General features: G+C 46.6%; 1 protein-coding gene across 1 annotated transcript in view; it reads right to left on the reverse strand.

The window, feature by feature from the left end:
* The window catches only part of DNAH17 (dynein axonemal heavy chain 17), a 1486981-nt gene that overhangs the window by 235643 nt on the left and 1226265 nt on the right, over positions 1–25073 (reverse strand). Inside the window, exons 57-58 of the mRNA XM_029599137.1 lie at positions 4673–4837; positions 3823–3918 (exon numbers count right to left, since the gene is read on the reverse strand). Coding sequence (XP_029454997.1) covers positions 3823–3918; positions 4673–4837 — 261 coding nt within the window. The remainder of the gene's footprint in view (positions 1–3822; positions 3919–4672; positions 4838–25073) is intronic.

Raw genomic sequence — 25073 nt, forward strand, 5'->3', positions numbered from 1 at the left:
GGCACTGGATGTTAAATCAAAATTTTTACTGATTGGTTAAAAGTCAAAATTAAAGTCCATTTTATCCATAAATATGAAGTTACAGATGAATTTGTAACAGTCATAGATGTTCACTCTGGGTAAGTGTTTTATTTCAGCAGTCTGAGCAGAGGGGGCCCCTGTTATAGAATCCAGGTAGATCACTTTCCCAGTGATCTATCTGGATTCTATAACAGGGGCCCTCTTCTAACACAGAAAATAGTCCTATCTGAGTCTCTAGTTCAATCCCGAATACCCAGCCCTGTGTCTTGGTCCCATATAATTGGAGATCCAGATGAGGTCTCTATGATCTTACTTGACTCCTTTAGTTGTTCTGAAAGGTGACTCATCATGTTGAAAAGTCTTTAGGTTCAGGAACCTGCAATTCTAGCCTGGCTCCCAGTGAGGAGGGGTGGTTTAAAAAACCTCCTCAAAACAAAAAGAGAAATTACTTCCTCAGCCAAAAATGTTCCTAGACTGATGTTCTGTTGTTACAGATGCTTGCCACATTCATGGGTTGAATGGGCTCACTGATCTTCAGCCCCTGCCAGTGAGAATGACCTTTCCCAAAGCAGTAAGGTTTGAACACAGTCCCTTTCCAAAAATAGGTATCTTCTGGCCATCAAACACCTTGCACTACTAAGCCCGTCACAGGTGCTTGCCACAGTCATGAGGTGAATGGGCTCAATGGTCTTCACTCCTTGATAGAGAGTCCTGCAGTGGTTCTGGCTAAAAAGATTTCCTCACTGCAACTAAACATCAAGAGACCCTCTGGCAGTCTGTGCACAGAGAAGTTCCTCTTCAGAAAGCAAAAAACCCGATGAGGCAGGGAGGGAAAAGCCCACATTCTTTCTGCTCTGTGTTTGTGCTGAACTAAATCTAGCCACACCCTTAATTGCAAAATGGCAGGGTTATAAAGGTAAGAGCAACCAATCCCAGCTCTCCAAAGTGGAAGGAGGGCAAATGGGATGGAAAGCTCAAGAGTGTTTACTATCTAGCATGGAACTTAGGGACAAATAGAATTTATGTATTTATTTATTAGAGTTTGTATACCGGCATTCATTAAAAAATATCATGCCGGTTTTAGTGGCGGACTGGAGGGTCCTGCCTCCTGTGTAAAGACCGATCTCATGTCTGTGTGTATATAGTAGAGAAAGTGTGTATACTGTAAAGGAATTTACTGTTCAGGTTGCGGTTAGAAGGTTTCCATCCCTGTTGTTGATGTAAGGGTTACAGTTGTGAGACTTTACCTTTCCCCTGCTTGTATTAGAGAGGGAGTTAGGGGTTTAAAATTCATTCCATCTTGGATTGGGTACAAATCAATACTGAGGGACTGCAGGTGGCACTCTGTTATGTAGCAGTTTTATAAAAATTTGTATTATTTGCCTCCATTTGCTGGTAAGGCTGCAAAACCCAGGTGTCTGAACTCATTCCTGCTATTCCAGGAATGAAAATTAGCAGGTAAGAACTAATTTTCCTATTCTAGAGCTAGATCCAGCATAAACAATGGAATCTTTTGTTTGTTTGTAGCAAAACCTGAAGTAAAGCATAGTATTCTCGTTTTTCTGCATCAAAAGATTTGTCTTGGCAATGATATGATTTTGGTATTGACGGATCTCCCATATCTCTGCTAAAAAGTTAGTGCTGAAAAGAGATTCTACCTGTTGCGCGTCCCAGCTGCGTGGGTGCTGTGACCGGGCCTGCTCACCTCACACTACCCTTTACGAGCTCCGGTCTTGCCGCCGTTGCCAGTCCCCTTTGCCCGTAGCACTCCCAGACATCCCTAGGCCCGTCGAGCCTTCCAGCTCTCAGGACTCCTCACGCCGGGGCTCGGCGTCCTCCATGGCATCGGCCTCGCCCTTAGGCGCACGTGTGTGGACCGCGGTTCTCTTTAAAGAGCTAAGCGCAGGAACTTGGTCCGCGGCGCCAGGAGATGACATCACATAACCCTGGTATATAAGGCGAGGCTCTTCCCCCAGAGCCTCGCTTTGGCAATCGGGTCGACACCTCGGTGTGCTAGTTTGCCTGTTTCTTGTTCCAGCGTTTCCTTGTTCCAGCATCTCCTTGTTCTCCTTCTTGCGTCCCTACTCAGGTAGTACCTTCTCAGACTGATCTCTGGTACTGACCTCTGCCTACCTGACCACTCTTCGTCTGCTGCCTGGAACTGACCACTCCCTGTCTGACTACTCTCTTCATCTGCTGCTGGAACTGACCACTGCCTGCCTTGACTACTCTCGGACTGACCTTGGTATTGACCCCTGCTTTGGCTGACTACTTCTGGCCAGATACTCTGGCTTTGACCCTTGTGTTTCACTCGGACACTCTCTTCTGGCCTTCCGTGAGTACCAGACCAACCTGCTTGGATTCCGACCATGGCCTTCATCCGACTAGATCCGCAGGCGCTGCCTGTCTCGCCTGGAGAGCCTTCCTGAACTGTTACCTCCCTGAGGTCTCTGGAGCTTCCAGTTTGGGTCTAATCCATCCTCTCTGCATCAGCCGCGCAGTCTTGCTCGTGGTGGGCACACCCCTCTGCTACCTCTCTGGGAGACCATCTGAGGCCCACCTAAGTCCAGGCGGTTCGGGTATCCAAGGGCTCAACCATGGGCTGTTATTGGCGAAGCTCCAGCTAGCCTCTGTCTCCTTGTGTGCTCTGCCTCCTGGTGGCAGGTGCTCTCTGGGTCCAACCAGAGGGCTGTACCAATTCTGCACCAGGCCAAGGGTCCACCTCCCATGCCAAATCTCTTTTCTGAGTCCTGCGTTACCAAGGACTTCAAGCATCTCTCTTCATCGACAGTTCATGATGTATGTGTCAACATCCTTTTGCACCAAAGAGTGTGGCTTACCTCCCACTTTGATGGAGGGGGAATATTATTTACATTGACTCATGGTATTTAGTATGAGAGGATTCTACCTTTTATTTGTTTTTAGTTTAGATAAAGGTCCCTCAGCTTTCAATGATTTCTTCTTTTTCTCTGAGGTTGATGTCTGAAGTGACCAGAAGATCCCTCAGATTATTACTCTTGTATTTTCTGTCAAATGGAGAATTTTAGTGCAGGGTTATGCAATTGGATACATCATATCAAAGGCCTAAACACCTTGGGGTAGATATTCAAAAGTTAGCTGGTTATTTAAGTTAGCTGGCTAGACCTTCTATTGAGCAGATCTAACTTAGCTGGATAAGTTATCTGTCTAAGGCTGAATACTGCTACTAAGCCGGATAAGTAGCATTGCCCCATTCAATCCAATGCCCACCCACAACTTATCTGGCTATCTAGCGGGCGGTGAATCTATTTGGATTTTCAGCAGCCACTAGATAGCCAGATATGTCATACTTATCCAGCTATCTGGTGTTTGAATATCTAGCTCCTTACATAGTGATCACGACTGTCCCAGAGGGACATTTTCACACCTCTTGAATCCTGGTATTGCAATAAGAAGAGAGGCAAATCTGAACTAAATTTTTGCAAACTTTACAAAATTATTTTTTTCAGACTCGTGAAAAAGAAAAATATATTGGAAAAATTTGACAAGCAGCTAAGAGAGAGATTGCCAAAAAAAGACATCCATTTGCATGAAAAGATAAAGAGTGAGAAGACTTGCACAGTGAGCAAATTCTCAAGAAGGCCAATGCTTGCTTGGTTTTTCTGCTTTCTAAGAGAGCTTTGTAAGTCCTGCTGCTGTCGGAATGATGTCACCCACTTGTGTGGCTGTCTTTATCCTGCTTGTACAAAGAAAACAATTTTTCATAAAATAAGAAATGATTTCTGAGAGAACTATACAGCCCTCGTCCAAAAAGGGATTTACCTTGTTTAGTGTGTTAAGAGCTTCCTGTGCAGCTAGCAAAGCAGGTTCTGCTTTGGCCAAGTCAATCTCACAAGATCTTTGTTTCTCTGATACATTCTGTAGGTAGCAATAAACAAAACAGTGATTAGAAGACTCCAAGGTCTGCTGTTTATTTTCCACAGTAATTCTATGCTGGTATCAAATAATCTCAGCAATTTAGCTATTAATACAATAACATTTATAGAAATGCTACTGAGAACAAGATCCTTCCAGACCTGAAGGAGCTCACTTTCCAGGATACATGTGTGCATCCATGGTCCACACTTAGATATGAATCTTAAAATAACCCATCTGTCAGAGTCTTCATGGTACCCCTGACATGTCTTGGAAATTTGGTTTAGAAAGGGCACCAAACACAAAAGTTATTTGGGGACACACACACAGAGCTTTGGAATGAAGCTAAAAATAAATAGAATGCAAAATTCAAAAGTTTTTATGTTCTTATGTTCTTAGTAATAGAAATGTAGTTTGAAATTGGCCCCCTTACTAATGTTGATAAAAGTATGTGTGCTGTTTCACAGCGGGCATACCTACCTCGAACCTACCTCGAACTTCCTTCGAGGTAGGTGCAAGTGCTGACCCGCATTTTCAAATTAAACTTGGCTCAGATTTTCTCTTTGAAAATCAGCTTGCCTTCGCATTCTGCCACAAAATGTCTGATAATGGGGAATGACTGAGATTACGGAGATCACTATTATGAAAAACAACTGGAGCAGACTCAGTTTAGAATCATGCCAGTGCAGGGCTTCTGTGGGCACATGAAAACATGTGTACACCTATTTGGAAGACTTAAGAATACTAGGCTGCATACCTCATTTATAACCTGTACTTTTTTCTCTTCTTCATCTGCAATCAGTTTTTCATTGCTCACTTTCTCGGTTTCAACTCCCACAACCTGAATTAGTTTGTCTGCATCCTCATTTTTTTGTTTAAGCTCAACCTCTTGGACGGCAAGCTTAGCTTTCAAGTCATCTACCTGAATAGAACAATAAAATCCATTCTAGGTTTGATCTAGTAACAATAGATTTCAGTTGTAAAGCCATATAAAACTCTGTGGGAACATTTGTATTATTCTTTGTCCTTTCTACTGTTAGAAAAAAATTAAAAATAATGTTAAAAAAACCTCCTCTGTAGCAGCATCTTTTTACAGTTAAAAAAGGTGTATTCTGACCCCCTCAACAAGATAGGGCCTGAAGCAATTAACAACATAATAAATATAAGGTTTGCATAGCGTAAAATTACAAACAAAAAGCATATAAATAAACAGTTTATATCATACACTTAATCCCATCCTCTATTCTTAGTAAGGATGACAGATTACAATAATAAATATGAATATGTAAGGAACCTTTGGCTTCCTTACCAGAAGGACCAAACTAAATTGCTGGGAATATACAGAAAGAATAGTCAAGTGTCAAGCAGAGTTTGGGGTTTTATTCCCCCATGTGGGAGAAGGAGAAATTATGTCTTACCTGTTAATTTCTTTTCCTTTACTTCTGTTATACCAGTCAAGAATCTATGGGTTTTCCCCTCTCATCCAGTAGCTAGAGCCAGAGTTTTTTTTTAATGACATCACATGTATGTCATACTTAGAATATATATTAGCCAGAATACTAGAGTCAAAGTAAAAGCATGAAAAGCCCAAACACTGGCTCTCTAGTAAAATCCATGGGGAAAGATTCTTTTTGAATTGCTGCTTTAAACAATTCTCTCATCAATCTACAATTTATTGGGACAACATTCTGTAAAAATCTAACTAATCCATCCCGTCCTGGTATTTTATGGCCCTTACTTCTCTTGGGGATGTAAGTAAACTCTTTTGCCATAATGGGTCTATTTAAATATTTCAATTGGTCTTCCAAGACTTGCAATATATGCAAATATCTAAAGAAGTCTTTTTCTTCTGTGTCCCCCCAATCCTATCATCCGTGAACAGAGATTTGTAAAATTCTTCCAAGACCTCACATATTTCTTTGCTTTTAGTTACCAAATGTCCTTCCTTCGATTTGAGGCCCTCAATATGTGTTTTCCCCTTCCAAATTTTTAACCAGCCTTGATAACATTTTCCTTGTCTTGTTTCCAAAATGAAAAAAATTATATTCTAAATGTTGCACTGCTTGTTGTGCTCTCTTATGTAAATATTCATTGAGACTGTTCAAAGCACTATGGTATTCAGCTTTTGTTTACCTCGTTATATGAGCTGCTAATTTCCTTTTCACCCTTTGTAATTTCTCTTCTAACATTAAGATAGTGTTATGTACTCAAAATATAGGAAATAATTCCCCCCCCTCCCCTTAGGACTACCTTGCCTTCAACAGAGTCTCATGGCCTTATATGTTCTTGGCTCTGAAAAGATTTGGCTTTAAAGGTCAAATATTACAATATATCAACTTATTGTATCAATCCCCGGTCTCAAATATTCTGACCAATAGTTCTAAATCTTCTGACATTGCCATTAAGAGGGGAGATAGACAGGGATGTCCCCTGTTTTGTACATTATCTCTATAGAGTCTTTGGAAAATTGCAGATGACGAGCAAATTTTAAGCTTTACAGTAGGAAAAGAAAACTTTAAAACTGCGGCATTTGCAGACAATATGTTAGCATTTCTGACACACCCTAAACAAGATCTAGCAAAAATTTTAGATATAAAAAAGAGTTTGGAAAGTTTGCTGGGCTGAAAATTAACCAAAAGAATCTGCGACCCTGGATGTGACCGATATTCTCAGGGGAAGATGGGAAGGAAAGTTTCCATTAAGATGGGTTGAAAATGAGATGAGATATTTAAGAATACGTATTCCCACAAATATAGAATTCTTATATGAAGTCAATATAGGTCCACTAAAAGAGAATTTAATTAAGAGATAGTCTGATACTTCAGGTTTTGAAGAGATACTTCAGGTTTTGATACTTTGATACTTTGATACGTCAAGTTTTGATACTTTGATACTTCAGGTTTTGATACTTCAGGTTTTGAAGAGATACTTCAGGTTTTGAAGAGATAGTCTGATATTTCAAGCATATCCAGCATAGCTCTCTGCTTCAACGGCAGGGGAGAAAGTCTGATACTTCAAGCATATCCAGCATAGCTCTCTGCTTCAACGGCAGGGGAGAAAGTCGGACACTTCAAGCATATCCAGCATAGCTCTCTGCTTCAACGGCAGGGGAGGAAGTCTGACACTTCAAGCATATCCAGCATAGTTCTCTGCTTCAACGGCAGGGGAGGAAGTCTGACACTTCAAGCATAACCAGCATAGCTCTCTGCTTCAACGGCAGGGGAGGAAGTCTGACACTTCAAGCATATCCAGCATAGCTCTCTGCTTCAACGGCAGGGGAGAAAGTCGGACACTTCAAGCATATCCAGCATAGCTCTCTGCTTCAACGGCAGGGGAGAATGTTGGACACTTCAAGCATATCCAGCATAGCTCTCTGCTTCAACGGCAGGGGAGGAAGTCTGACACTTCAAGCATATCCAGCATAGCTCTCTGCTTCAACGGCAGGGGAGGAAGTCTGACACTTCAAGCATATCCAGCATAGCTCTCTGCTTCAACGGCAGGGGAGGACGTCTGACACTTCAAGCATATCCAGCATAGCTCTCTGCTTCAACGGCAGGGGAGAAAGTCTGATACTTCAAGCATATCCAGCATAGCTCTCTGCTTCAACGGCAGGGGAGGAAGTCTTCAAGCATATCCAGCATAGCTCTCTGCTTCAACGGCAGGGGAGGAAGTCTGACACTTCAAGCATATCCAGCATAGGTCTCTGCTTCAACGGCAGGGGAGGAAGTCTGACACTTCAAGCATATCAAGCATAGCTCTCTGTTTCAACGGCAGGGGAGGAAGTCTTCAAGCATATCCAGTAGAGATGTGAATCGTGTGATCGATTGTCTTAACGATCGATTTCGGCTGGGAGGGGGAGAGAATCGGATCGTCGCAGTTTGGGTTTTTTAAATATCGTGTAAATCGTGTAAATCGAAAACCGGCACACTAAAACATCCCTAAAACCCACCCCGACCCTTTAAAATAAATCCCCCACCCTCCCGAACCCCCCCAAATGCCTTAAATTACCTGGGGTCCAGTGGGGGGAGGGGAAGTGGGAGGGCGGGAAAACCGGCACACTAAAACAACCCTAAAACCCACCCCGACCCTTTAAAATAAATCCCCCACCCTCCCGAACCCCCCCCCAAAATGCCTTAAATTACTGGGGTCCAGAGGAAGGGTCCCGGTGTGATCTTTTACTCTCTGACCTCCGGTGCGTTGTAGAAATGGCGCCGGCGCTACGTTTGACCTGTCATATGACAGGGCAAAGGTAGCGCCGGTGCCATTTTGTTTTTTTGTCCCCCGACGTCAGGAGCGTAGGAGATCGCTCCCGGACCCCCGCTGGACCCCCAGGGACTTTTGGCCAGCTTGGGGGGCCTCCTGACCCCCACAAGACTTGCCAAAAGTCCAGCGGGGCTCTGGAATGACCTCCTGCAGTTGAATCGTGTTGCCGTACGGCCGGCGCCATTTTGCGCAAAATGGCGCCGGCCGTATGGCAACATGATTCGACTGCAGGAGGTCGTTCCGGACCCCCGCTGGACTTTTGGCAAGTCTTGTGGGGGTCAGGAGGCCCCCCCAAGCTGGCCAAAAGTCCCTGGGGGTCCAGCGGGGGTCCGGGAGCAATCTCCTACCGCGAATCGTTTTTCCGTACAGAAAAACAATTCGCGTGCAGGAATTCGTTCCCGGACCCCCGCTGGACTTTTGGCAAGTCTTGTGGGGGTCAGAAGGCCCCCCAAGCTGGCCAAAGTCCCTGGGGGTCCAGCGGGGGTCCGGGAGCGATCTCCTACGCTCCTGACGTCGGGGGACAAAAAACAAAATGGCGCCGGCGCTACCTTTGACCTGTCATATGACAAGGCAAAGGTAGCGCCGGCGCCATTTCTACAACGCACCGGAGGTCCGAGAGTAAAAGATCACACCGGGACCCTTCCTCTGGACCCCAGGTAATTTAAGGCATTTTGGGGGGGTTCGGGAAGGTGGGGGATTTATTTTAAAGGGTCGGTTGGGTTTTAGGGTTGTTTTAGTGTGCTGGTTTTCCCGCCCTCCCCCTTCCCCTCCCCCTTCCCCCGATTTACGAATTTTTGACGATAAATCGGGGGAATTGTTATTGTATCACGACTCTAACGATTTTTGACGATTTAAAATATATTGGACGATATTTTAAATCGTCAAAAAACGATTCACATCCCTAATATCCAGCATACCTCTCTGCTTCAACAGCAGGGGAGGAAGTCTTCAAGCATATCCAGCATAGCTCTCTGCTTCAACAGCAGGGGAGGAAGTCTTCAAGCATATCCAGCATAGCTCTCTGCTTCAACGGCAGGGGAGGAAGTCTTCAAGCATATCCAGCATAGCTCTCTGCTTCAACGGCAGGGGAGGAAGTCTGACACTTCAAGCATATCCAGCATAGCTCTCTGCTTCAACGGCAGGGGAGGAAGTCTGACACTTCAAGCATATCCAGCATAGCTCTCTGCTTCAACGGCAGGGGAGGAAGTCTGACACTTCAAGCATATCCAGCATAGCTCTCTGCTTCAACGGCAGGGGAGGAAGTCTGACACTTCAAGCATATCCAGCATGGCTCTCTGCTTCAACGGCAGGGGAGGAAGTCTTCAAGCTTATCCAGCATAGCTCTCTGCTTCAATGGCAGGGGAGGAAGTCTTCAAGCATATCCAGCATAGCTCTCTGCTTCAACGGCAGGGGGAATGAAGAAAAGTGGATCTATATACAGACAACCAACAAGGATTGAATTACATAGTCTGGGTAATCAAATAAGCATGGGTGTAGCTTGCTTATTGCGGCGGTTACTACCCCTAACTAATTAAGCTAGATATTTCATTTAGATGGAGCTCCAACACTGCTCTCTACATTAATGGTGGGGTGGAAGGGTAATAGAACCAAAAGGTTACTAAGAGCCAAGAGAAACAGATAAGTATGAAAAAAAAAGTGTGAAACTTGCTGGGCAGACTGGATGGGCCGTTTGGTCTTCTTCTGCCGTCATTTCTATTTTTCTATGTTTCTATGAATGCTTGGAAAGATTTCCCGTTGTCCCTCATAGGGAGAATACAATTGTTACAGATGATGGAGCTCTCTAAATGTCACTATTTTTTTACAAATGCTGCCATTATGGATAAGAAGAAAGACATTGCTGATATCAATAGACAGATTAATACTGTTTATTTATTTATATTTATTTATTTATATTTTTATATATCGTCATTCCATGTGAGAATCACTAGATCACAAAGGTGATGGAAAGGGAGGAAAGCTAGAATCCAGTTGGAAGTATTAATGAGAAACTGGAATATGGGCAAGTCCAGTGACAGTGCTTATATCTGTTGCACTGGAGGTGGACCCTTGGCCTGGTGCAGGATTGGTATGGCCCTCCGGTCTGACCCGGAGAGCATCTGCCAACAGGAGGTGGAGCGCAGGATGAGACAGAGGCTAACAGGAGCTTCACCACTAGTAACCCGGGGTTCCCTCAGGTTGAGCCCTTGGTTACCTGTGCCGCCTGGTCTTAGGTGGGCCTCACAGGGTTTCCTTGAGATGAAGCACTGAGGAGTGCCCACCACGAACAAGGGTGCACAGTCAATGTCCAGACAGGAAGGCTCAGAGGTCACAGGAGGCCAGAACAGAGAGTCCGAGAGGATAGCGAGGATCAAGGCCAGAGTAGCAGTCCAGAATGGTTAGCCGAAGCAGGGGTCAATACCTTTGTTTAGTCTGGCAGAAGTCAGGATACAGGCAGAAGTCAAGTTCCAGGCAGTAATCAAGAATAGTCAGTGTCCAGGAAGAGGTCAAGTTCCAGGCAGCGGTCAAAAATAGTCAGTGTCCAGGCAGAGGTCAAGTTCCAGGCAGTGGCCAGGAATGGTCAGGAGCAAGCAAAGGTCAGTACCATGAGATCAGTCTGAAGGGTACTGCTAGGAATGGAGAGATGAAAGGAGACGCTGGAGCAGGAGACACAGGAGACACTGGAATAGGAGACCCAGGAGATGCTGGAACAGGAGACACAGAAGATACTGGAAGAGAAGACACTGGAACGCTGGGAAGGCAAACTAGATACACCGGAGTGTATGACCTGATTGCCAAGGCACTGTTCAGGGGAACGGGCCTTGCCTTATATACCTGTGATGTCATCAGGGAGCACAGGGTTTGGGTTTCCCGTGCTTGGCCCTTAAAATAGGGCAACGTCAGCCACGTGCATACCTAAGGGCGGGGCCAAGGAGCAGGAAGACGCTGAGCCCCTACGGGAGCTCCACTGTGAGGCCGGCATCGGAGACGGTGAGCAGGGGAGCCGGGGATGCCGGGGACGCCACGAACAGGCTGTGGCGGCAGAGGAGGTAAGCCCGGAGCTTGTGGAAGGAAGGGAGAGGTGAGCAGGACCGGCCGCGGCCATGAAGCACAACAGTACCCCCCCCCCCCTTCTAGGCCTCCCCCTTACCAGCCTGGGCTTGTCAGGATGGGTCCTGTGGAACTCCGCGAGGATGTTCTTGTCATATATGTGATGGGAGGGCTCCCAGGAGTTTTCTTGCGGACCGAAGCCCTCCCACGACAGGAGGTACTCCCAATGACCTCTCTTTCGCCGGACGTCCAAAACCTCCTGTACCTGGAGAATGTGCTTGGGTTCAGCGGAGACTTGTGAAGGAGCCGGAGGCCTGCGGGAAGGCCAGTTCATGACCAATGTTTTCAATAAGGAAACATGGAATGTGCTGTGGATGCCCATATTGCAAGGAAGCTGCAGCTGATAGGTTACTGCCCCTATGCGCTTGAGGATCGGGAACGGTCCAGTGAATTTGGGGGCCAAGCGTGGGGCTGGAAGCCGCAGTCTTATGTGCTTGGTGCTAAGCCACACCTTCTGGCCAGGTTGGAACAGGGGAGCGGTGCAACGATGAGCGTCTATAGAGTGTTTGGCCCGTGTGGCTGATTGGTTCAGTCTTTCCTATTCCTGATTCCACAGGCGTCGAATTGTCTGAGCAGTAGACTGGGCTGCCTGCGAGGGTACTGAGAGCAGTAGTGGAAGAGGCAGGCATGGCTGATGGCCAAAAACCACCGAGAAAGGTGAGACGTCGGTAGCCGAGGCAACATGGATATTGTGCGATAACTCGGCTCATGGCAGGAGGTCGGCCCAGTTATCCTGCTAATCATTGACATAAGATCTTAAGAATGTTTTCAATGAGCGGTTTGTTCTCTCGGCCAGGCCGTTCGCTTGAGGGTGGTAGGCTGAGGTCAGATTCAAGGTGATGTTAAATTTTTGACAAAGTGACTTCCAGTACTTGGCAGCAACTTGTGGTCCACGATCCGAAACAATCTCTTTAGGTAATCCATGTAAGCGGAATATATGATGGAGGAAGAGTTTTGCCAGTTCAGGAGCCGAGGGGAGACTCGGCAGTGGGATAAAATGGCCCATTTTAGAAAAGTAGTCAATAATAACCCAGATGACAGTGTTGCCCTTTGATGGGGGCAGCTCAACGATGAAGTCCGTAGAGATGCTTGACCAGGGTTTGGTGGGAGTCGGAAGCGGTTGGAGGAGTCCCCATAGATGACCAGTCAGAGGTTTCTGTTGTGCACAGATGGAGCAGGAATCCACATAACTACGGGAGTCCTTAACCATGGAAGGCCACCTGTAATGTCTTTGTAGCATCTCGAGAGTTCAAGCCCAGCCAGGATGGCCAGGCAACTTTGAGTCATGGGCCCGGCGGAGAACGCATTCCCAGCTGGTACAGTGTTGGTCACTGCGAGGGTTATGCATGCTGGGTTGATGCTATTTTTTGGGATCTCAGGCGTATCTTCTGGCTTGAGAGAGCGGGAGAAAGCATCCACTCGGGCGTTCTTAGCTGCTGGACGATAGCGGAGTTCAAAATGGAAACGTTCGAAAAACAGTGTCCAACGGGCCTGTCTGGGATTTAACAGCTGGGCTTCTTTTAAGTGTTCAAGATTCTTAAGGTCTGTTTATATAGTAAACTTATGCTGTGCTCCTTCTAACCAAGGATGCCATTCCTGAAGGGCCAATTTCACGGCCAAAAGTTCACGGTCTCCAAACTTGTAGTTTTGCTCTGCAGTGGAAAACTTGTGCGAGTAGGAGGAGCAGGGTACTAAGGTCCCCTTGAAGGAGTACTGGCTCAAGACCGCCCCTGCTCCGATGGCGTAGGCGTCAACCTTGACGATGAAGGAGCAGTTAGGATCTGGGTGGTGTAAGCATGGACCAGTGCAGAAGGCCTCTTTCAAGGCATGGAAAGCAGACTGAGCCTTCAGACTCGAAAGTTGAAGGTTTCTACCCTTCCTGGTCATGGCCGTGAGCTGTGCAGCTAGCGTGGAGTAGTTGGCGATGAAGCTTCTGTAATAGTTTGTGAATCCAAGGAATCTTTGCAAGGCACAGATGCCTACTGGCTGGGGCCAGTCTCGAATGCCCTGGAGTTTCTCGGGGTCCATGGTATATCCATGACTGGATATGATGTCACCCAGGAATAGAAGACGGATCTGTTCGAAGATACACTTCTCTAATTTTGCGTAGAGATGATTGACTCAGAGGCATTGGAGGACAGTTCGAACATGTGAGCGGTGGGACTTCAGATCCTTGGAAAAGATCAGTATATCGTCCAGATATACCACGAGAAATGAGTAGAGTAAGTACCGGAAGATCTCATTCATCAAGCATTGAAAGATCGTGGGGGCATTACATAGCCCAAAAGGCATTACTACATATTCATAGTGGCCATCTGTCATGTTGAAAGCGGTCTTCCAGATATCCTCGGGCTGGATTCTTATGAGATTGTATGCCCCTCAGAAATCTAATTTTGTAAATATCTGGGCTCCTTGTAGGCGATCAAAGAGTTCGCTGATGAGTGGTAAAGGGTATCGTTCCTTGCGGGTCACGGTGTTTAATCCGCGGTACTCAATACAAGGATATAAACTTCCATCTTTCTTCTTCACGAAGAAGAATCGGCTCCTGCCGGAGAATTAGAGGGTCTTATGAACCCTTTATCCAGGTTCTCTTTAATGTATTCTGACATGGCTTTGGTTTCCAAAGCGAGAGAGGATAGGTTCTGCCTTTGGGAGGCGTGGTGCCTGGTAGGAGCTCAATGGGGCAATTGGACTTTCGGAGTGGAGGCAGAATGTCCACATTCTTTTTGGAGAACACGTCTTGGAAGTCAGAATATGGGGCAGGCAATCCAGTAAGGATTGTGGTGTTCAGGACAGTGACTGCTGGAGGCACTTGTTGCAGACAGCGGTTCTGGCACTGGGGTCCCCATTGAATCAATTGCAGGGACTGCCAGTCAAAATGCGGAGCATGTTCCTGGAGCCATGGAAGTATCAGGATCACTGGGTGTGTAGAACGCTTCAAGACGAACAAAGAGATCTCCTCTTCATGGAGGGTCCCCACGGTGAGGCGGAAGGCTATGGTGTGCTGAGTGATGCATCCTGGGAGGTGCTCTCCCTGGATAGACATGATGCGGAGAGGTATCTCCAAAGGTTGCAGGGGAATCTTGAGGAGTGTGATGATGTCGTCCAGAATGAAGCTGCCACTCGCCCCAGTGTCCACGAGGGCAGTAGTGATAAAGGAGTGTGACTCCCTGGAGAGGAATACAGGGAGTAATAATTGGGGGCCAGTAACAGTGGCGCCCAAGCTTGAGACCCCCGGCAGTCCTCTTTCCACCCCAGTTCTGTGGCTAATGTCCGGAATTCTACTGTGAATTCAGTGATCGAATGTGAGCCTTGACGGAGGTGGAGAAGCTGGTGACTCGAGATCGCCTGTCGGCCGGGATCCCTGAATGTCCACTGGAAAATGGAGATGAAGTGAGAGAGATGACAAAGGATATCATCAGAACACTCCCAAAGTGTTGACGCCCATGCCAGGGCCTTCCCTTCAAGGCAAGAGAGGATGAAGGTTATCTTAGTTGTCTCGCTGGGAAACAGTGAAGGCTATAGTGCAAATTGCATAAAGCACTGGTTGAGGAAGCCTCAGCAGAGGCACGGATCCCCATTGAAATGGGGTAGAGCCGGAAGGGCCAGAGATGCCCGCGGAGGCTGGGTTTGAGCCAGGCCCCCTGAGTTGGCCATAACAAGATCCTGTAGTTGAGACCGTAGTCTCTCCACAGATGAAGCCAAAGCTACTAGGGTTTGCTGTTGTTCTCGGACATGAGCTACTAGGCTAGGAATGGCTTGCAAGATGGGATACTCTGCCGAGTCCATGGCCTTGGCAACCTGTGAGGCCGGCATAGGAGATGGTGAGCGGGGACGCCGCGAACAGGCTGTGGCGGTAGAGGAGGTAAGCCTGGAGCTTGTGGAAGGAATGGAGAGGTGAGCAGGACCGGCCGGGAGCGCAACAATATCAATACAAAGGAACCCTTAATTTAGACTGGGAATGGATACTATTTTTTCTCAATGGAAATCTCAAGGGTTGCGGTGTTTATCCCAATTCGTTCAACGAAAACCTCATTCCTATGTAGCTTTCAGGACTTACAGATAGCATTTGTTCTCGGACATGAGGACACAAGCATTCCCGGACTCAAACTGATCTACCTTCCACGCCAATCCTTACCTTCACATACACCATGACTAACCTTCTTGTTTGAATTTTATATTATTTTACACTATCGTTACATGTTTGAATTAATAACCTGTCCTTTCTCTTCTCTCTCTGCCAAGTTCTAATCTCCCTGTTATTTGTAACTGCCTTTTTCTGCACCATTGTTTTAGTTTTGTTTACGATGCACACTTGTTTTAATGTGAACCAGCATGATGGGACTGCGTTCTCGAATGCCGGTATATAAAAACCCTAAATAAATAAAATAAATAAATAAAATTTAAAATTCTGAATAGAGATTTCTATGGGTATTTACAGGTAAGCGACTACATTCGGGAACTGAGGAAAAAAATTTCAGAATTCGGAAGATACATTTGCTCAATACAGTAGAGCTTTGTGGGAAATTCCAGTAAATGGGGAATACAAAAGTATATGGGAAGAATGGAATAAATTTACAGATATTTGACTTATGTTGCCAGAACTGAAAGTTAGTTTTGCAAAGATATTAATGATTTCTATATTCTACAAATGTTTGCTACATGAACTTCAATTTAAATTTTTATGGCAAGTATATATTTCCCAGGCCAGGGCTTATCAAATGGGGGTGTCATGAGGTATGAGGTGTTTCTTGATGGGGGAGAAAATGTTCACAACTTTTGGGGGTGCCCCCTGATTCAAAAATTCTGGATGAACTTGAAGGCTATCATCCTTAAGGTATGGGGTAGGGCTATCTCATTAGAGAGTAAAGTGTGGTTGTTTGATAGTTATGATGGATTAATGCCTAGCATAAAGAAAGGACAGAAAGGCTTTCTAGCTAGGCTATCTATCATAGTGAAACAATTCATCTAAATTTATTGGATTAGAAAATAAGTACCAAAAATGACACAATGGGAACAACGCATGTTTAAATTACTTATCTTTGAATTCTCAGTAGCAAAAAAAGCATTGAGGAAAAAGTGGGATTATACGCTTGAAGTATGGGAAGATTATTTGGCATCTTTATCACCTCAGTACAGAAATCTTATAATTATTATTTAATGTTTTTTAATCTCTTAAGATAATTTGGTAATCTGTTCTAAAGAAAAAGGGTCTTCAACCTCTCCAGTCGAAGGTGAATTGATGTGGAGGTATTAGGACAGGGGTGGGTGGGTGGAGGGGAGTAAGGAAGGATGGGAGGGGATATAGGGATTTAGGAATGTCTCAATTCAATTGTTTAGTAAATTTTTGTATGGTTGTTCAAAGTGAATCTTTCTTTGTTCTGTATATCAAATTAAGTAAAAGACCAATAAAGAAGGTTTTAAAAATAAAAGCCACAAAGTATGCATGTATATGTTCGTATGCAAGCTATGGAACGTGCATGAGAAAGGAATGTGATATGGAGCTACCTATCGAGGGCTGTGAGACACTGAGTCAGACTTTCCTTTGGTACTCATGGCTTTTAGGCAGAGGAGAGGAGGAACCCCACACACAGGATCTACAGGACAAGGACTCAGTGTATAGGTTTAATAAAGAAACTATACTTTATCTATGCCAGCAGTTAGGGCAGGACCTACAACCTACCAGCCAGAAGAGTCATACCTTGCCTACACATCTCAAGCTCACCACTGCCCTAGCCTTTTTTGCAACACATACATGTGTTAAGGATATTTTTTATGAATGTATTTGCACACATGAAATAAAATTGAGCATATTTTTGCTTGCGTGCCCAATACGTGTTGAGAAGGTAAACCCTTGGCCCGAGACAAGGTTGATGCTACCTGCAGGTCCTCGGTGGTGGTGGGAGATATTGGGTGGTGTGGAGACTCATCAGGACCTTCACCAATACCAGCCCACATTCCCCGCAGGTTGAGCCTTTGGGTGCCGGGGCCAGCTGGACTTAGGCACAGGACTTTAGTGATAAGGATTCCCATGACGGATGGCAGACAAAGAAGAGTTGAGGCATTCGAAGGGGCAGAGCAGGCAGCTACCAATGGAATCCAGAAGATGAGCTAAGGGTTGAGGCAGGCAGCAATTAAGCAAGTCCAGGAAATATAGCAAAGGTCAAGATATGCAGTTATAAGGCAGAGTCCAGAGGAGGTTCGAGGTCAAGGCCAAGAATCAATCCAGGGGAAGACATGACAAAGGGAAGAAGCATGGAGTCAGGAACACAGAGTCAGACAACCAGCTACTCACACGGAGTTTGACCTGTTGTCTCCCCTCAGTCTCATGTATAGCAAAAAGTGCAAGCGAAAAATAAAATAATAAAACATATGTAGACCCAACTCTGCGGGGTGGCGGGTGGGTTTTGTGAGGACTAACATCCTGCTGTCCTGTTACAGGTAAGCAACTCTGCTTTCTCATAGGACAAGCAGGATGGTAGTCCTCACATATGGGTGAGTACTGAGCTGAGGGTGCCCGAGCAGTACACCAAATGCACCCAAAGATGTGCAAAAGCAAAAGGCACAACGACAGGGTGGAATTTGGTAAGGAGGGCATCCTGAAACCCTTAACGGGTTGGTGGAAGGATGTTGGGTAGTTAAATTGAAAAGAAGTTGAGTTAAACAGACTGGCCAAACACGGAAGCTTGCCGGCCAGCCTTACCTAAGCAATAATGGGCTGCGAAGGTATGGAGAGAGCTCCAGGTCGCAGCCTTACAAATGTCTACAAGCGGCACCGACCAAAGGTGAGCTATTGAGGTTGGCATGGTCCTAACAGAGTGTGCTTACACATGGTGTTGTAGTGGAATGCCTGCTTGTTGGTAGGAAAAGGAGATACAGACTGCCAATCAGGAGAAAAAGGTCTGTTTGCCCACTGGAACTCACAGCTTTGGCTTTTGCCAAAGAAGGAAAGAGTTAGGTGTGATTCCTATGGTGTGTAGTGCGGTCTAGATAGAATGCAAGTGCACTTTTACAGTCCAAGGAGTGGAAAACCCTCTTGCCCTGGTGAGAGAGAGGTGTTAGGAAAAAGTGGGCAGAATATATTCTGAGTAAGGTGAGATGCTGCGTCTACCTTAAGAAGGATATGAGGTTGAGTACGTAAGACCACTCAGTCACGGAGGAACGCAGAGTCGGGTGAGTATGTAACAAGGTGTGGAACTCACTGCCCCTGAAGTGATGACTATGAGGGAAAGAAGTTCCCATGCCAGACTGTTAAATGAGAGGAATGTAAATGCTCGAACGGGGAACATATGAGTCTTGTAAGCACTAAATGTAGGTCCCATTCCGTAACCAGTGAAAATAGAGGTGGCTTAATCAGTGCATGACCCATGTAAGCTGACTCAGAAGGGGTTGAACCGTTAATCGGGTATCCCCACTCCCAAGTGGTATGCCAAATTGGAACAGAGGTGTACCCAATTGGAGGATGTCTGGGGAGCAGAATCCGAGGGAGTAAGAGAAAAATAGGGGGTAATACCCTTTTGTATGCATCATGTGGTAAATCATGCCATTTTGAATGGTAAGATTTATGTGTGGAAGGCTGTTGTGACGCTACCAGTACCTGAAAACATCAGTGAGTCTATGATATGAGACTGACCTGTGAGAAGGCGAATTGGTTACTGGTGTGATAGATTGAGAATTGGTTACTGGTGTGATAGATTGTGTGATAGATTGAGAAGTGTGATAGATTGTGTGATAGATTGATAGTGTGATAGAAGTGTGATAGATTGTGTGATAGATTGAGAAGTATCTCACCAATTCCTACTATCAGGACTCCACAACTGCTCAATCAATTTTTGAATCCATAAGTTCACTATATTACTCTTATTGTATCTATATGGTAGATTTGACAGGTCATCTCTACTACGTTAAATAGTTAAATTGTATGTACATATTATATTATATTATATTTATTATTACTATGTTAAATTGACATCCGGTTTTATTGTTCCTTATGTTCTACAGTTCTATGTAAAGCCCCCATCCGCTGTTGGGCAGTTCATCGTTTTATGTAAACCGGAGTGATTTGTAATTCCAACAAGAACTTCGGTATATAAAAATTAAAAATAAATAAATAAATAAATAAATACTGGTCTCGGCCAGGATGTGGGTCTTAGAACAGTGAACCCCGTCCCGGTGCAGCATAATAAGAGTGCTGGCTATGAGAGGCATTGAAAGAGACACATATAAGAGGCCTTTGTTGCATCAAAGGCGTCCATGTGAACGCATTCCGAGACATGTGTAGGTAGTAGAATCTGTCCACCGCATGGTTCGATAAAGACGCAGAGGGCAAAGTCGGTTGACCTCAGTGCTAGAAGATTTTTCTCGCTACACATATAGTCAGAGACCATTCGAGAGGATGGAAACATCTATGGAGAAGGTCTGCTAGTGTGTTCAGTAAGTCTGTTAGATAAGTGGCCCAGGGATGCATGGAGTGTGCAAGGGCCAAAGGCTAGAGCTGCGCAGCTTCCTAGCAGAGCAGCTAAGAGGTTGTGCGTGCTTGTGTGTTGGAAATACCACATTGTTACTATGCTGTCTGTCTGTATGCACAAAGGTTTGTTGCAGAGGCTCGAAGCTCCAGGAAGTTCATGTGAAACTCTGCATGGAGTGGAATAGACGCATATTGGGTTGGGAAGATGTGGATTCGAACTCTTCAACCCTAAGTAAATGCGACTGTGAGCAATCAGTTATACGGATCAGGGACAAAAGCGGTTGAACAGTTTAGATCCACTGATAATTAAAAATTTTACTGAATCTTACTCATAGCGAATCTGGACATATGAGTAAGTGGATAGTGAAAAAATCCCATGGCTCAGCAATGAAAGAATTGAGGGGCTGAGGTTATGTTGCATGCACGCAGAGATATGTAGGAATTTGTCAGAATGCCTGCGCGGTTGTTGGACAGGAAGTTCGTTGCGACTGTAGTGTCCAGAACTGTTCTATATGGGATTTATGGTAGTTAAACCACAATCCCAGATAGTAGATTTATAGTGAGTCATGAAGAAGATAAAGCTCCTTGCTTGGATTGACTGTTGTTAGGCAGCTGTCCATGCAAGGAAAAGCGTGAATGATGTTTTACTCTGTAGAGAAACAGCAGTCACTGCAAGTGATTTTGTTAACGATCTTGCTTGGGAGTTAACAATCTGTTAGAATCTGCTATGTGGAGGGGAGGAGCAAGCAGATGAGTGTTAGCAATCTGTAGAATCCCGTTCCTCCGAGGGGAAGAGCTAGCAATCTGTAGGGTTGTGCTCTCCAGAGGGGAGGAGATAGCAGTCTGTTATACTCTGTGATGCTGATGGGGGAAGCCAGCAGATAAGAGTTAACTATGTGTTACGCTTCTGCTCCTGGAGAAGGAGGTGTTGGTAATCCATTATGGAATAGGCTGCGGAGTAGCAATCTGTATAGAACCACCCCGCCAGGGAGGCGGAGTTAGCTATCTGTACGAGTCCTGTTAGGAAGTTAACAATTTGATAGGCTTGGCTCCTGTATAATAATAAGCCAGCAACCTGTATGATTCCCACAGGGAGATAGTTATCTGATGTAGAACAGCTTCCGCAGTAAGAGGAGTAACACTTAGTAGAAATAGTGAATCCCTGGACCGATAGCAGATGACAGCGCCCTTAAGTGGAGATCCTGAGAGGGACCATCGGCTAGGCAGGAGTATTGAGACAAACACACGGGTCGACACAGTAAGGCCGTGTTAGAAAGTGTGCGGCAGTGCCGGGTGCACCCTCGTTTGCCGCACGCACAGTTCTGATCACATACCGCTCGATACTCTATTTAAATTACTTGCAAATGCAAGCCACGTCTGCAAAGCGTTAGGCGAAGCGTTAGGCCCGCGCAACCCATTTTACTGTATAGGCGCTTAATACAGCGCCTATACAGTATCCTGGGTGCGCTGGTACCTGTCATTTCAAATGTCATTTCAAATGACATTTGAAATGACAGGCACCAGGAAGTGGATCCCAACTTTAACACATGAAAACCTAAAAACCGAAAATCCCCTCCTCCCGAAGCGGCTCGACATGTGCCAACTTATCTTTTGTTGCTTTTCAGCCCCTTCCCTTCTCTGCCGCCCTCCGGAGGGGGCAGCCGGCGGCAAAAACGGCTCGCAGTGGTCCCCCCCGCCCAGGTCCCGATTCTCCTGGCTCGGCCCTCATCAAATTGTGAAGTCAGGTGAGAGACCACTGTTCTGTGCTTTTCAGCCCCTTCCCTTCTCTGCCGCCCTCCGGAGGGGGCAGCCGGCGGCGAAAGCGGCTTGCAGCGTTCCCCCCCCACGCAGGTCCCGGTTCTCCTGGCTCAGCCCTCATCAAATTGTGAAGTCAGGTGAGAGCCGACTGTTCTGTGCCCTCTCCAGTCACGGCGCGAGCGAAGTGAAGCGTACTTTCATTGGCCTGAGCGCCCGTCAATTTGGGCGGTCCAGCCAATGAAAGCACATAGACGGGCGTGCGTGACGTCACGGCGTGCGTCACGCCGGTCTATGTGCTTTCATTGGCTGGTGCGCCCAAATTGACGGGCGCTCCAACCAATGAAAGCACATAGACGGGCGTGCTTTCATTGGCTGAGCGCCCGTCAATTTGGGCGCACATGGACGGGCACGCGTGAAGTCACGGCGTGCTTCATGCATGCCCGTCTATGTGCTTTCATTGGCTGGAGCGCCCAAATTGACGGGCACTCAGGCCAATGAAAGTACGCTTCGCTTCGCTCGCGCCGTGACTGGAGAGGGCACAGAACAGTGGGCTCTCACCTGACTTCACAATTTGATGAGGGCCAAGCCAGGAGAACCGGGACCTGCGCGGGGGGGGGGGGGGGGAACACTGCAAGCCGCTTTCGCCGCCGGCTCCCCCCTCCGGAGGGCGTCAGAGAAGGGAAGGGGCTGAAAAGCAACAAAAAGTAAGAAAGCAACAAAAAGTAATGTCGAGTCGCTTCGGGAGGAGGGGAGGAGGAGATTTTAGGTTTTTAGAGGTTTCCTTTTGGGGGAAAGTTTGTCGTCTACCATTACCCGTGTCTCTAACGCAGGGGTAAGGGTAGGCGGTAAGTTAGCAGGTTAAACGTGCGGAAAAACGGCAGGGTAAAATAGCGATAGTCAGGGCGCGCGTTACTGTATGGGAGGAATAGCTAATTCGATCGTTTACATCTAATATACATGCCGCGTGCGGAAGGGGTTACCTGGTGATTTAAAGAGGCGGTAAGAATCGGTTAAAGGGGATTGTGTATCACAGGAAGGGCTAACGCGGCCGGAAAGTGAGTAGAAAGCGGGTTAGGAGCGGGGTAACCGCGGCCCCACTTTATTGTATTGACCTGACAGATAGTTCTTTTATTAGACTGGAAATAGAACCACCAGATGTGGCAGTAGTGAGTAGATGTGTCTGGAAGGGCTGAAGTCCCTCTGATACTGGAACTACGATCTCTGCATTGCTGAGCTGTAAGGAGAGACTATAGTTAGTGAGTAGACAGGGTATGCTGGGCATAACCAGTGGTAGATGATACACTCACAATTGTAGATGTCTGCAATGTCCTCTTATGCAACAGAGAGTCTCTAGTAATCGGGAACAGGAGGCGCAGGCGAATTCTAGTTCTTGAAGGCAGACTGAAATAGAACTCTCAATAACCGTATATAGAACAGCTTCTGGAATAGAAGAGAGGCTAGGAAAGAATTAGGAACATAGGCCCTCGTGGAGCAAGTACCAGTTCCTATCTGTTAATTTGTAAGAGTAAGCCATAGATATAGGTATGTGATATCTTCAGAGAAAGAAGAAAGTCTGAGAAAGGTATTAGGAACAGAGGCCCTCGTGGAGCGAGTACTGATTCCTTTCTGCAAACTGAAATGGTGACTCACGATCTACGTACCTGCGATAACATCTTAGACTGAAGGGAGTCTTGAGATAAGGAACAAGGGCTCTCGTGGAGCGAGTACCGGTTCCTATCTGCAATAGGACTCACTGTGTTCATGCCTGCAATCACCTCCAGGAAATAGGAGTCTTCTGAGTCTTCGGGACCGTAGGCCCTTGAGGAGCGAGTACTGGATCCCCTGTTGCAATCTGAAATTAAGAAGAGAGCATGGAGCCCCCGAGGAGTGGGTACTCCTGGTAAGTTTGGAATGGCCGAGCAGTGGAGAAGGTTTCCCCTGGCTGACTCAGATCGTGGTTGCAAGTAGCGTGGACTGCCAAAGCAAGTCCCAATGGAGTTCCTTGCTAACTCGTCTGAGGTTAGCAAACATAGACCTTTGAAATGGAATATGGATGATGTCACTATGGGGGGCCATCCCCGAGGTTCACGCCCTTGCTGGTATAAGTCTGGAGCGCGCGCGCGCCCTTACGTCATCAAGAACATGGCGGATCCGCGGCGACAGGCCAGCCTGGGGACACCGGGACCAAGAGGCGGAGAGAAGCTGCGGCTGCATCTGTCCATCTGAGCCGAAGGGAGTCGCCACAAGGTAAAGAGAGGGTGGAGAGAGGGCGAGAATAGGCACGAATGCAACAGATTTGATGAAATAGCAGCAGTTGCTGAAGCTTGAGCAACTGGCAGAACTTGGGATTGTAATATTGTTGACTCACTATGAAGCACATAGAAAGACTAGAGGAGAGAGGCAACTCACTTACTGCAGTAAGGAAAGCATGGTGACGAAAGACACCATTTTACCTGTCCCTTCTGAAGAAAGTTGACATTTCTGAGGTCCAGGATGGGTGGAGAGCATCTACTAGTGAGATTAAAAACTCCCCAACCCCACCCCCCACGCTTTGTAGCGTCCGGGGGACTGTAACCTGAACCTTGATACTAGGTGGGGTGGCCGCTCTGATATCCGGCAAGTTGAGAGATCAGGAGGTGTTCAACTGGCAGGGTTGATGTAATCTGGATATCAACTAATCTTCCATGGGAGCGTGAGCGGTAAAAGTCTTACCCGCATCTCTGTCTGCTGTGCAATAAAACGTCGAGAGCTGTCGCCAGGTCTCGAGGTGGACTTGCAATTGAGGCAGTGTTTGCTGGATCTTGTGTCTAGCAGATCAGCTAATGCATCTGGAACTTCGGGCCTTAATTAGGAACCAGAAGCCAGAGTATTATCGAGTACGGAGTCCCATTGCTGACAACAGGAGGATGTCTCGATGCAATCCCAATTTATTGGTAGAGAGGTTCTCTTGGTATTGTGTCCAACATAGCTGGCAATAGCGATATGTGACACTAATACGGTTCTTGGAAGATAACACGACCTAGAACCTTTCGAAACCATGTGGCCCGATTAGTGACCAGGTCTCAGTGGGATTGTTGCTGAAGAGGGATTAGAGTACTTACTGTCCTTCGTGGATCGCAGAAGGATGAGCCGGTGAAGATCGATGGCTCCATGGATTTCAGGAGGAGTCAAGGACAGCCCGAAGGACGTAAACGTCTGACTCAACTCTGTAATCTGGTATGGTAGCACAGGTACAGAGGAGACAGGCTAGGTGTGTCTGGCGCTTCCACATTATTTTGTGGTGGCTCAGAACCCCGCAACGGTGTCGGTGGGGAATGCCTCGGGTGCAGAGGAGCACATGACTCATGAACCCAGGCCTGCTTCGCAACTGGCTCAATGTACCCTGACGCCAGTGCGGAATCCCTCGGAGCTCGGCCAGGTCATTCTCCAGCACCGAGAACTGCCACCACTGTGCGGAACAGTGGCGGTGGCAGTAGCGATGCTGTTCGGTCTGGTCATTCTCCAGCACCGAGTAGGATAGCACCGATGTCCTGGATTGCGTTGGTGATGGACGATCATCGTG

This window comes from Rhinatrema bivittatum, chromosome 4, assembly GCF_901001135.1.
Source record: "Rhinatrema bivittatum chromosome 4, aRhiBiv1.1, whole genome shotgun sequence".
Taxonomy (NCBI): Eukaryota; Metazoa; Chordata; class Amphibia; order Gymnophiona; family Rhinatrematidae; genus Rhinatrema; species Rhinatrema bivittatum.